Source organism: Paramisgurnus dabryanus, chromosome 8 (assembly GCF_030506205.2).
Source record: "Paramisgurnus dabryanus chromosome 8, PD_genome_1.1, whole genome shotgun sequence".
In the NCBI taxonomy this organism is placed as follows: Eukaryota; Metazoa; Chordata; class Actinopteri; order Cypriniformes; family Cobitidae; genus Paramisgurnus; species Paramisgurnus dabryanus.
This window is the reverse complement of record NC_133344.1, coordinates 27,873,074-27,886,481: the sequence shown is the minus strand read 5'-3', so window position 1 is coordinate 27,886,481 and position 13,408 is coordinate 27,873,074. Positions and strand designations below refer to the sequence as shown.

The 13,408-nt window shown below is 38.1% G+C and overlaps 1 protein-coding gene across 10 annotated transcripts in view; it reads right to left on the bottom strand.

Moving 5' to 3' along the window:
• The window catches only part of igsf9ba (immunoglobulin superfamily, member 9Ba), an 86,425-nt gene that overhangs the window by 30,094 nt on the left and 42,923 nt on the right, over positions 1 to 13,408 (bottom strand). For all 10 annotated transcript variants that reach the window (XR_012337215.1, XR_012337214.1, XM_065281358.1 and 7 more), the window contains one exon: positions 8,632 to 8,749. Coding sequence is in view for 8 of the 10 variants with exons in the window: in XM_065281358.1 (XP_065137430.1) it covers positions 8,632 to 8,749 (118 nt within the window). In the remaining 2 variants the exon portion in view is untranslated. The remainder of the gene's footprint in view (positions 1 to 8,631; positions 8,750 to 13,408) is intronic.

Below are 13,408 nucleotides of genomic sequence, written 5' to 3'. Positions count from 1 at the left end.
CGCAACAGTATATTGGATCAGGACATTGGTCTTAAAGGGGAAGTTAACTAATTTTGCTCCTGTCTGTTAGTCCTGTTTTTGTAAAATCATTCACTGCCCTTGACTAAATCACTTTTCTAACTTTAATAAGATATATAATGTACATCATTCTTTCATCACTGACTTTTTATTTTCAGTAAGCTTCAGTTTTGTTTGTTTTTATCTTCTTTTATACTTATAAGTTTTGTGTGAGCATTATGAAAATTCTATGGCATTAATTATTTAAATGACATAAAAAAACGTATATTAAAGACAAAAAACTCTACCGTGATACATATCGTTATCATGATATAAAATGAATCCTATCGTGATATAAAATTTTGGTCATATCACCCACCACTACTATGAAGGCAACCATTATGTTTTGCGCATAGTGCATTCTGCGTCAATGACGTGTAATGGTTATTACGGTATCTAGCATAGTTTTTCATGTGAGAATGTTTTATTCCCCATTCCCACCTTCTTAGATCTCTTTATCTTTATAAATTTGTATTTATTTTAATCATCTTTCATTTGTATGTTTTCTGTATTTTTCATTATGTTTCTTTTCGGTTCATATCAGGGCTAAATAAAAGAAGCTGATGTTTTTGTCTTTTTAATGTTATGCAGGTGTCAATACCACATACCACCACCCACTCTAAAAAAACAAACGGTGCTATATAGCATCAAAACTGTTGATTTGAATCGTAACCATAGAAGAACCGTTTTTAGTGCCATATAGCACCGGTGAAGAACCGGTGAAGCACCTGTGTAGAACCATATAGGGGCCATATAGCACCACATTTGGTTCTACATAGCACTATATGGTTCTACACAGGTGCTTCACCGGTGCTATATGGCACTAAAAACGGTTCTTCTATGGTTACGAGCAAAGAACCACTTTTGGTAGCCTGGTTAGCCAGACCTACATCAAGATGTAAGGTCTGGCAACTCTTCACACAAACGGCTCAATGCAAGGGGCGGGATATAAGGTTGTCCCTCAAAATGCCTCTGCACGCAATAGGATAGCGCTATGAACAAACAGAGCAACGAAGAAGGTGACGTAGTTACCGTAACCAGTCGGCAAAACTCCAAACACATCTTTCTTGCTTAAAAAGGACTTCAGTAGGGTTATTTGCTCTTCTCTCAAAGAAAAACATAAGTCTAAAGTCGCGGCCAAAGCCGCTTCAAAAGAAAGCTGTTCGCCAGCAGCAGCAGCCATTCTTTGTTTTCAAGTAGGAACCGTTGCAGCTCTGTCGTCATCATGTTAAGCCCGCCCCACAGACGCTACACACGATGTGATTGGCCTGACCAAATTTTGGTTTTTGGAGCTGTTAAGTGTATTGTGAGTGCCTAGACTAAACCCTGGCAGCAAATATATTTTGCGGCCGCTAGGGTGCGTCTAGATTAGGCTACACTTTTGGTGCTATATAGCACCGTTTGTTTTTAGAGTGATACTGTCTGTGTGCATTTATACATTTATAAATATATAATCTTCTGTTTACATCATTTTACAGTCTACTACTTGAAGACTTTGTTTAGCATATTTACCTCGCTGTAGCATTAATAGGACATGTTTTGATTACAACCATTTGACCTCATGTATTGTGAACAAAATGGCGGCATCTGAGTGAAAAGATTTTTTATTAAAACTATGACTATTGTTTTTAATTTCACATTCATACACTCTCAGAAATAAAGGTACACAAGTTGTCACTGGGACAGTACCCTGTCAAAAAGGTACACATTTGTACCCAAAGAATGCATATTAATACTTCAAAGGTACATATTGGCAGTTCAAAGATACATATTTGTCCCTAAATGGTACATATTAGGACCTTTTTTAAAGGGTACTGCCCTAGATACAGCTTTGTACCTTTATTTTTGACAGTGTATAGCCAATCCAAGTATTAATCTGTTAAGCAATGTGTTTATAATAGGGGTATCCTTTAAACATTTATTTACAAACACTGTTTCCTGGCTGCTTAGCTTCCGATCCATTCTGTTTATTCCACATTTCCCCATGCACAGAGGAGGTGTGGATTACCTCCAATTATCCCAGTTCTTCTCTGTGTATATAAACTTGTCCACTAAAGGCCAAGACCCACTGAGAATATCATCCTACCCATATGAGACCATCACTAAAATTACCAATAGACTCTTAATGAGACGTGCGGGTAGACAGGTGTACCGGCCTGACACTGTGACCGGTGTGAGATTTGCAGGTGCTCTGCAGAAAGATATATCCCGGTAGCATAACAAACCCTGTGACTGGAATATCTGGAAAACTCATAGTGTAGTCCACACATTAAAGTGAAAATATATGTTCCTAATGTGCAGTAAATGACGCTGCATACGAAGGGCCTAATGAGAGCAACGCGGCATTGCTTATTAAAATTATATCACGAAAGGCACTGCTTAAAAGCGTCTAAAAATATCCACAGCGCTGGTGTTATTGAAGCAGGTTCTAACTGGAGTGTCTCTCCAGTGGCTTCGTGAGAATATTGCTTTTTGTAAAAACAATATTGCTAGTTTACTAAACAAAACAGCCCGTGGCCAAGGCAATTTTGGCTCGGCGAAGCTCATATGCTTCTCCATCTGACTCGTTGGTGCACAGACAACAGCAGATTGTGAATCACTTCGACTGAAGCTCTATATACCAGGTAGGAAAGAGAAATATCTTATTCTATTTAAATATATATACCTGTTGATGTTTTTGCTCTGAAAAGGCTTGAAAAGATGTAAGCAAGTTTGGCTTTCTTTTTAAAGACCCCGAATTTGCTTTATTATGCAAACAAGAAATTTGGGTGGGAGCTCATCCCATATTTTTTAATACTAATAGTATGTTTTAGTTACATCACATGTTACATAACAATAGTAAAATGATCACAAATATATAATTCAATACTTAGTGCAGCACAAAGCCTTAATTTAGTTCCTGTAGCTCAGTTTGTAGAGCATTGCATTCGCAGCGCAAAAGGTCATGGGTTCAATTCAAAGGGAACATAATGCATTGTAGGTTATGTGATGTAAATGTATAATGTAATTTCAAATAAGCCGGTTTTCCTGTAAAGGCAGAATGTGTGACCTGTAATCGCACGTGTCCTCTAAACACACGGTGTCTGCCAGTAAAGGCTGCAGGTTAGCGCACTGTGTTATGTATTCACGGCCACGCTCCAGTGCCATAAATCTGACTGCAGTGAAAGCCACAAAGCCAGCAACACGCAGCTTCCTCATGTTTGCTGTCATCCTGTAAACGGTCCACGAATAATAAACTGAACCACTTCATCATTTGATACTAATGCTAAGGCCATGTGAGGAGAGACTGGTACTGGAGCCACATTTTCCGATTCACAGCGAATGAGGATTATTCTGTTTCCACATGAAACTGACACGCATACACACGTCAAACTGATTTCTGTCACGCCAGTCAAACTATACAGGACAGGTCCGATATTTGTTTTGTCAGATCAGCAGCATTGGATATTGATACTAAATGCTGCTGAAGAACCAGTGTAGCTGGCCATCTCAAGGTCAAGTATTCTGACAGTCAATTTCTTGATTTCTCTGTGCTTCGAAAATCTCAAGAGAAAATTTGCATTTCAGCACTTCGCAGACGCTTTTATTCAAAGCGACTTACAGTGCATTACAAGGTATAATTTTTTTATCAATGTTCCCTGGGTTTGAACCCATGATCTTTTGCGCTACTAACGCAATGCTCTACCACTGAACTATTTTATACAGGAAAAAATAAATATTAAGTATTATTAAATATGAAGTAATATTATAAAAATATTATATTAAGAGAAATAAAAAATAAAATCAAACAAGATGATGACATCTGCCGATAATGATATGAAGAGTTTGGTTCCAAAACGCAATAAACGCCATTTTTGAAAAAAATGAGTTACTGCCAAAATCAGTATTATATCAGGTCAGTTTTTAAAAGTAAATTCTTAATTTTACTTAATTTTTTCCGATATCCGCTGTGTTATTCTGTCATCTTTTCTCCCTTTTTTCCCAAAACGCAATAAACGCCACTCCTCCTTTTCTGCATAATGCAATAAATCCGCTCCACATATTACAGCACACCATTTCACGCAATGTAAACAAACAATGGTGGCGCGTTGAGTACACAGAGTCCTAGTTTTCCTCATCTACTTTGTACTTCGTGATCAACAAACAAACAAAAACAAAATAATACTTTAATAGAATTGATAAACCTGTGGTGGCTTTCTGTGACGGGAAAGAAACATAAGCCATCAACATCTAATAATTTACGCGAGAGGCACTCGTGAGACGATCGCTTGTTCTTTCCATAATTTTACTCAAAGTCAACGAGAATCACAGCTGATCGCTGTGAAAAATGTTAAGCGACGACGTCAAGTATAACCCCAGCAATGACAGTGTTCCTAATATGACAAAGTAAGTGTTTTGATTAATGCCATTATTGTTTATTTTTTAATCAGTGTGTACAACTGTTCAACTAAACACACATACATTGATTGAATAGATTCATAGAATTTTGAAAAAAGTCATGTATTTATTGCATTTTGTGGAAAAAATAATTCGTTTTTATAATAAATCTTTGAAAATCAAGTTATGGATTTGAATTTTTTATGTTTTTACATTTAAACTGCACTTCTGTTGTCATTGTCACCCAATTCAAAATAACCACACAGCATCAGTTCTGGTGCCCTTTTACTACAGACTGTAAAAAAATATGGACGCCGTGTCCTTGACGTCCCCCATAGGTTTGTGAAGAGCTTTTTCAAAGCCAATAGTTGTCGAAGTCTGTCGTCGCCATCTTTGGCATGTGCATTACTTGCAGATAACCAAAAATGGGTAAAGATATAGAACGTGGGTGAAGCTGAGGTGGGTGGTTGCTGAAACCAACCCCGCCTATCTTGACTGTAGTGACAGCAGTGGCAGTTCACCCGTCAATGTGGTCACGCGCTTAATTATGCAGAACTTTAAAGCTTAATATAATTTAAATAGATAAGTTGCAAAAAAAAAATCACCCCCCTCACAGTTGTCATGAAGGGAGAAATTAGCTAGTATATAGACCAAAAGTATCAGGCTGTAAACATATTATCTGCTAAAAAGTTGGTCATTTTAACATAGTGGTCTATGGGAATTGACTCCCTTTTGGAGCCAGCCTCTAGTGGCCAGTCAATGAATTGTAGTTTAAGTCACTTCTGCGTTGGCTTCATCAGAGAAATCGGAAGATTGCCCCTTGGTTTTTACGCCACTTTTGATTGACAGGAAATAATCTGACTTGATCATCGGCTGTTTTAAACAATCAGCCAATGTCTGATAGGGGAAAAATTGCTTTTATTTGCAAATATCGATTATAGGCTCATATGTCAGTGCATCCAATTTTAGAATCTTGGAAAAAATAAAGTACAGTTTGTTATGTTCTTAAAGTCACAATGAAACGGAAGTAGCGATTGCCTTATTTTTCCCATCATGACGTATATCCGAGTGAAACGGCTTCTGAAATGCGAATAAAGGTAGGGTGGTGTGGGGTTACTGGGGGCCTATAGCATGAAGCCAGTTTAGTTGGTTGCCAGGTAAGTTTAGGATTAGTTTGTGCAAATCCTGGGTTGGGTACCATGAAAATAGCCTGTACCTACAAGGCCTGGTCACATTGGCTTGGTTTTGTCAACTTGAAACTAATCCTGTAACCCTGAGTTTGATTAACCATTTTTATGGTACAGGCCCCAGGGTATTTGATCACAGCTTAGAATGCATTTCAACCAATCAGAATGAAGGACTGCCCGTTTTATAAACAATGTTTTAGTCAGGCATATAGACAATATATACGTAGATGCCTCATAGACTGAAGATGCCTATTGGAGCTGACGTTTAAGCGCGGTCGCCATATTGGATGGGTCTTCAGTGCGCCCCCCTGCATTATTTTATACTGAGGAAGGTGTATGCCCAACTATAATAGTCATAACTCCCTGAATTTGTACCAGAATTTTACAGGGTTGGTTCCACGTAAGTAACGTTAGTTACGATGACATAATATTATTAAATGGTAAAATAACCAAAAATATTGTTCAATCTTACTTGTGAAAGTATCTAGTATCAATACGGCGCCAGTTATAAGCTGCACAAAATACAGCCATAGTTGCTAGACCTCGGTTGCCTCTGATTGACTCTGGTGCTAGTGTTAAGTGAGGAGACCCATCCAAAATGGTAGCGACGCTGGATTACATTCCAGCACGTCATGAGGCATCTACATATATGATGTCTATGGTCAGGCACGTGTGCTCCATGTCACGTGACGACAGCGAAATGGCACAATGATTGACGGTACATTCACACGGGACGAAAGCGTTAACGCCAAGAGCCAATCACAGTGGCCGCAACACATGCCCTGGTCTTCCATATACATTATTGTCTGGCTCTGCCTAGGTTATTTGCATAAGGCAATCTGATCGGCTGACGCACGCGTTGCTGCTTGAAAAGTTGAGAAATGTTTAACTTCTGCCGCGAGCAACGGCACTGACGCGGACAGACGGATCCACAATTCTGTTCGGCAACGCATAACGTCACCCATTAAAAGTGAATGGGACTGCATTAACACTTACGCCCCATGTGAATGTACCGTAACAGGATGATCATAAAAAAGCACAAAAGAATAATTTGTTCTCTATATAAGCGAGTTGGTTACCATTTTATTCTTGCTGTGTTTTCATTAAACATAATAATGAACCACAAACTAAGCATTTGTTCGAGGGAACAAATTTCCCAAGGGAAATAGATTTGTGGTCAAACCGCCAAGTCTTACTGGCCAGCATGGACGTATATGCTGGTCTAAATTGATCTTTTTAGTAGAGTTGTCAAATAGCACTGCAGACAAGAAATAAGATATAAAAGATCCTTATATGACCTACAAGTGAGATTACATTAAAAATTTGCTCCCAAGGTGAAGGAGTGTGTATTAGACATGAGCGGTAACCGTAAACCTGCAGTATATAACCTCCCTCACTCTGAGCACAGGCTGTAAACAGCTTCTACTGGAAGTCTCCATTAGTGTCTGAGTGACAGGAAGTGATCTATGCAGATGAAGAGGACTGAGCGTATTGACGTGCTTAGAGTGACAAGACGTAAAGGCCAGACTTTGACAACACTGATGTGTCCGTACGCAGAGACTAATTAACCAAAGAGCGATGAAGGCTCAGAGTCTTTACACAAAGTGTCAACATTAGTGAGGAAAAACAACAAACATTGACCGTAAAAGATATTCGCTAGCTTTTCTGACTGTCAGTTCTGCAAGGTTTCTTTTTATAACATGACTGTTCTCTAATGGATATTCCTAGTACAATCCAATGAATGTCTGTTTTACAAAGTTTTTTTTTTATACATTATCCACAATGGCTGTTTCTAATGCACATCACTAGTACACAATGTTGGGGGTAATGCATTACAAGTAGGCATGGGCCAGTATGTGATTCTGGCGGTATGATAACCTAAGCAAAAATACCACGGTTTTGCGGTATTGTCATTATAACACTAAAATGTGTTTTTTCAAATGTCTGCGTATGAAAATATCAACTTTTCAACTGGACACAATACATTTTATTTTTAAGCAACATACAGCGTTTATGCCAGGTAAAAATAACGCCTTTAAATGATAATATTTTTTCAAAAATATGTAATTGAAATGTAAACATGAATTCAATAATTACAAGTAACGTGCATTACGTAATAATATTACTTTTCTGTAACGCATTACTTTATAAAATGTACAAATTAATATTTGAGTTACTTTTTTAAAAAAGTAATGCGAGTTACTTTTCAGTTTTAATTAATTTGATAAAAAAAGTAATGTAGTGAATTAAACTGAATGTAGTCATGAAGAATTACGCTCTGTGCATGCGCACCTGAGCGGGAACAGTTTGAGTCAGAAACGAAGATGGCAGGCCAGAGCTTGACATTTTTGCAATAGAAATATGGAATTATTTGAATGCAGAGGTTTTCAGTCATAACAAACACCTCCAAGGTCTGAAACAGATCAAGTCTTAATGGGGGTCGCATACAGGACGCGCAGCTCAATGCCGTGCAGCGCCGCGCCGTTCTAAAAAACTCGAACACATTGCTTTCTATGAGTATACGCACACCGGCGCCGACAGCTACGACCCAGGAAGTTGCTCAAATCCCTGCCACTCACACAGTTTAACATTAAATAACATCATATTTGTCCCAAATCATTAATGATTAACATTGGCTCTTACCGTATATTTTGCATTTTGAACTAGACGCTATCTGACGAAGCTCATTTGCCCAACACTTCTAGTACAATTCAATGGATGTGAGTTTCGTTTATACATGCGGTATTATACACATAAATAGACTGTTTTTAAATGCATATTTGTGTAGTAGAAATAAAAAGATGTTTGCTAGCAAAACACATAATACAATTAGTGATAAACACTATTTCTTTTATATAAATATAAAATATTAATAGTATAGTATAAATTTTGTGCAAAATAATCATTCACTGAATTGAACTGGATGTTAACTATTTACAGTATATACTTATGTATAGTTTGACATAATATACTTAAAACTTAGCTTGTGCATCCACCAAGCTCATCTCACCTTGCACCAGCAGACGGGTGGTGTGTATCGCCTCACCCTGGTCACTGTAGGCGCGACAGCTGTAAGCTCCCCGGTCATCTCGTGCAATGGCCTGCACCGTCAGACTACCATCACTCACCTAAAGAAATAGCACAAAACAACCTTAAATTAAATAAAACAACAAACCAATGCCCTTAATAACTGCTACTACTGTAAAACCTGATGACAAAATTAAAGTGAATAAACTACACTACTGAAACCCTTAATTCAGTAATTCAATAAAACAATAATCTGACAATTCACACCGATAGACACAAATGTGGTTTAGATCCAGAATTTTAAAGTGAACAAAAACTAAAGAAATTTAGGATCAGGTGCACTCTAAAAATGCAAGGTTGTTCTAACCCATGATTAGGTAAAATATAGACATTTTCTAGGTTAAGGTAACACAACCATGGGTTGCCAAACAAGGACTGATCGTTAGTAAAAGCTATCAAATTAAAAGTCCCATTCATCTCAATGGCGGTTGCTGGTTGTTCGAAGTACTGTACAACACTGGTTCCTTCTGGGTTTAAAGTTGTACGCCTTAAAAACACACAACGTGATGGATATAACAGGCTGATTTTAAAGCGGAGTGGGTTGAGATTTCTCCTCTGAACGTCAAAAGCTATAGCCTTGTTGTTCTTCCCACACAATATTCCAAGTTGTGTCAACTCCCCCTGGATGGTCGACACATGATGGACACATTATACCAATGACCCAGGTAATAAACTGTCTGAAACGCTGTGTGTGTGCCGAGAGCTTTATTTAAACACGCTCTGCTGTAAATATAGGCTGGGTGAGAAACAATCCCGGCACATCGTGACCAAACATCTGCGCCTTTTGCACTTTAGCCTTCGTATTCCTCCATTGCATTCCTGCTTTTTTCCAGCTTCTAGCCATGGCAGCAGGGAACAAAAATGGAGGACCACCAACCTTCTCACCACTGTTCTTAAAGGTGAGGTCATGACATGGTGCTTTTGAGTAAATATCTGTGGGTTTGGCTTGGGTAGCAGGGGGAGCAGCTTAATAAAGAGCTAAGAATGAAGTAGTGGATGGTTGTCAGAAGAAGTTATGAAATGTATTTTTGATACAATCTGCATTAAGATTAATAGCATATGGCACAATCTGGCAAAAATCAAGTGGGAATGTGTGGACTACTGTTTACAAGCTGAATGCAAATGTATGACATTAATTTTGCGATGTTCAGTAAAAAAAACAAAAGATATTTAGGGCCGATTTTCCGACTTACAGCAGTGTCAATGAATTTTCGATGCTTTTGATGTTGATTTTTCAACAGTACTACATTTCCCATAATTCTTTGTGGTTGCACGAGAAGAAAAATAAATAGATATGAATGAATGAATAACACATCTAATGCTTTGCTATTTGTTTTTTGCATTAGCACTAAAAGCTTTCTGTCTCTGAATAAACCTTCATTTTACAACACTTCATCATTGCAACATTTAATCTTGTAAGAAGTTTCCAAAAGGATTCAAATGCAACATATGCAAATGTGGGAGTTCACAGACTTTTATATCCATGGATCCACCACCAAACAGCTTGTGAGACATCGTGAATGAGCCATTTTTGAAAGCGCTCCAGCACCGCAGAGCATAGTAGCATAAGAAAGGCCACGAGGTTAGAGAGTAACCTTGCTAAAAAGCGGTCATGAAGAAAAAACGGCAGTCAGCCATCACGTCCTGTTTATCACTTGCTGTGAGTAACAGCGGCAGCAACACGCTTTAAAACACGATGCCATAGACAAACCATTTTTGGCTGTATGGTTTCATTAAAAACATTTAAAGGGATAATAAAAATGAACCAAAAATGGGACCCCAAAAATTTAATTCTCTCATCATTTACTCGCTCTCATGTTGTTACAAACCTGTATACTTTTCTTTGTTCTGATGACCACAAAGGAAGATATTTTGATGAATCTTCATAGTTAAACCGATCATGAGCCCCATTTGCTTCCATAGTATTTTTTTTCTTTCTATGGAAGTGGGGCTTACCAACGGTTTGGTTACAAACATTCCTCAAAATATCTTCCTTCGTGGTCATCAGAACAAAGAAATGTACACAGATTTGTAACAACGTGAGAGTAAGTAAAACCCATTTGAATAACCTTTTCGTTTCAAAAAAGGTTTTTAGATTATAAAAAATGGTTCTTTTAAGAGCCTTTGACTGAAAGATCACTGGCATCGCTGTAAAGAACCTTTTAAATGGATTATAGCCATGACCGACTGCATGCTGGGAAACGTAGAACAAGTGGCTCACTGCTAACGACGGTGGTGCAGGTGGCTAGTCAAAAAATGAATCAAAGCGAATGTTCGCCCGTGAGACACCGATGCGGCTACACAGCCTCCTCCGTCTTTTATTTGTCTGTTTCCTCAGGGGTAGAGTCTCTGATGTGCTGAGAGGCAATGCCTGCTGGAGCCAGACTGACTGCCTGTTCTGTCAAATCCTGCCTCGCCTCCTCCCTCGCAAACTGCATTCAGCGCAAGGTGGAAACACGCTTGTCAGTTTTTCTCCGTTTTCACTGCCGGCGTATGTTCTTCATCTGTCAGGCCCCCGACGCGGGCTTGGACTGACAGAGCGTTTTCCTACAGATGGGTTGTGATGATTCATGCTTCCATTTCCAGAAGAAAAAGGAGACAGTAGGAGTCACTGGGGACCAAATTCATGCTATGTTTGGAAACGAAAGTACATCATCAATTTTATACATTTCCAAGGCGGGCACTAACTTAAAGTAATGCTAAATCATCGGGAGCTGTGCAGTACTGTGCAGTAAGAAAATCACTGGTGTATAAACACTGCAAAAAATATTTTTCTTAAAGGAGTAGTTCACCTAAAAAAATATTTTTATTAGAATGCCATCATGTTATTAGAACTCAAAATGGCAAAACCATAGACTGTAAACAAATATGGACGTAGTGTCCATGACTTCACCCATAGGTTTGTGAAGAGCTTATCCTGAAGCCATAAGTGGGCGGAGCCTGCCGTCGCCATCTTGGCCGCACATCACTCGCGGAAAATCGGAAATGGTTAAAAAGGCAGGACGTGGGTGAAGCTGAGGCGGCTGGTTGCTGGAACCACACCCGCCTAGCTGGATGGTAGTGACAGCAGTGGCTGTTCACCCGTCACTCAAGTGGCCACGCCCTTAATTATGCATAATTAGGCTTAATATAATTTAAATCTACCCACCTCACAGTTGTCATGAAGTGCAAAATAGCTATACAGACTTAAAAAGATTTTTGTACCAGGCTGTAAACATTTTGGGGTGGTTTCCCAAACAGGGAACCAGGACTAAGCCTTAGTTAAATTAGGATATTAAAGTACTTTTTAAAAACATATTTTATAAATAAACATTACGGGTGTGCATCTTAAAGGGATAGTTCACCCAAAAAGAAAAAATTCTGTCATCATTTACTCACCCTTATGTTGTTACAAACCTGTATAAATTTCTTTGTTCTGATGAACACAAAGGAAGATATTTTGAGAAATGTTTGTAACCAAACCATTCGTGGACCCCATTTACTTCTATAGTATTCGTTTTTCATACGGGGTCCACTAACAGTTTGGTTACAAACATTCTTCAAAATATCTTCCTCTTTTTTCATCAGAACAAATAAATTTATGTGAGTTTTTAACAACATAAGAGTGAGTAAATGATGACAGAATTTTCAATTTTGGGTGAACTATCCCTTTAAGACACAACACTGGCACTGATATATTATAAGATATGTCAGAGCAAGTTGGTTTCGATCAAGACAACACTAACATTTAAGTTAGTCTGGGTCTAGCCTTGAGCCATGTCTGGGAAACCGCCCCATTATATACTGCTGTAAAGTTGGCCATTTTAACCTGAGGGGTCTATAGGAATTTTGTAGCCAACCTCTAGTGGCCAGTCGATGAATTGCAGTTTAAGTCACTTCCGTATTGGCTTCATCAGAGAAATCGGATGTTGCCCCTCGGACAAAACCCATACATTTATCATTAGTGTAATGACCACCATGGGTTAATAATGTCTTCATAGACTGTCAAAGACTTCCATTGTAAATATTAAAAATGGTCTTTGATAGCTAGAGTCTGTAGTGATTATGAGGTGGAGCCATAGGTTCACAGCCCCGCCCATTTCCTGTTTGACTTAAACACACAAATGTTATCACACCTCTTTTTATTAGCCAAATTAAACCAAACCTATTAGAAAAACAAAAGTGCATCAGCATGATAAGAAATAACTTACATAACAAAAAAACATAATTGGGAAAATTTTATTTGAAATTAAAGGAATAGTCCATTTTCTTAAAAGAAAATCCAGATAATTTACTCAGCACCATGTCATCCAAAATGTTGATGTCTTTCTTTGTTCAGTCGAGAAGAAATTATGTTTTTTGAGGAAAACATTGCAGGATTTTTCTCATTTTAATGGACTTTAATAGAGGCCAACATTTAATACTTAACTCAACACTTAACAGTTTTTTTCAACGGAGTTTCAAAGGACTCTAAACGATCCCAAACGAGGCATAAGGGTCTTATCTAGCGAAACGATTGTCATTTTTGACAAGAAAAAAAAAATATCTTCGGCCGGATCTAGACGAGAAGTTGTGGTTTAAAAGTGCATATTTTTTATTTTTCTTGTCAAAAATGAAAATCGTTTCTCTAGATAAGACCCTTATGCCTTGTTTGGGATCGTTTATAGTTCTTTGAAAACTACGATGAAAAAAACTGTTAAGTGTTGAGTTAAGTATTAAAT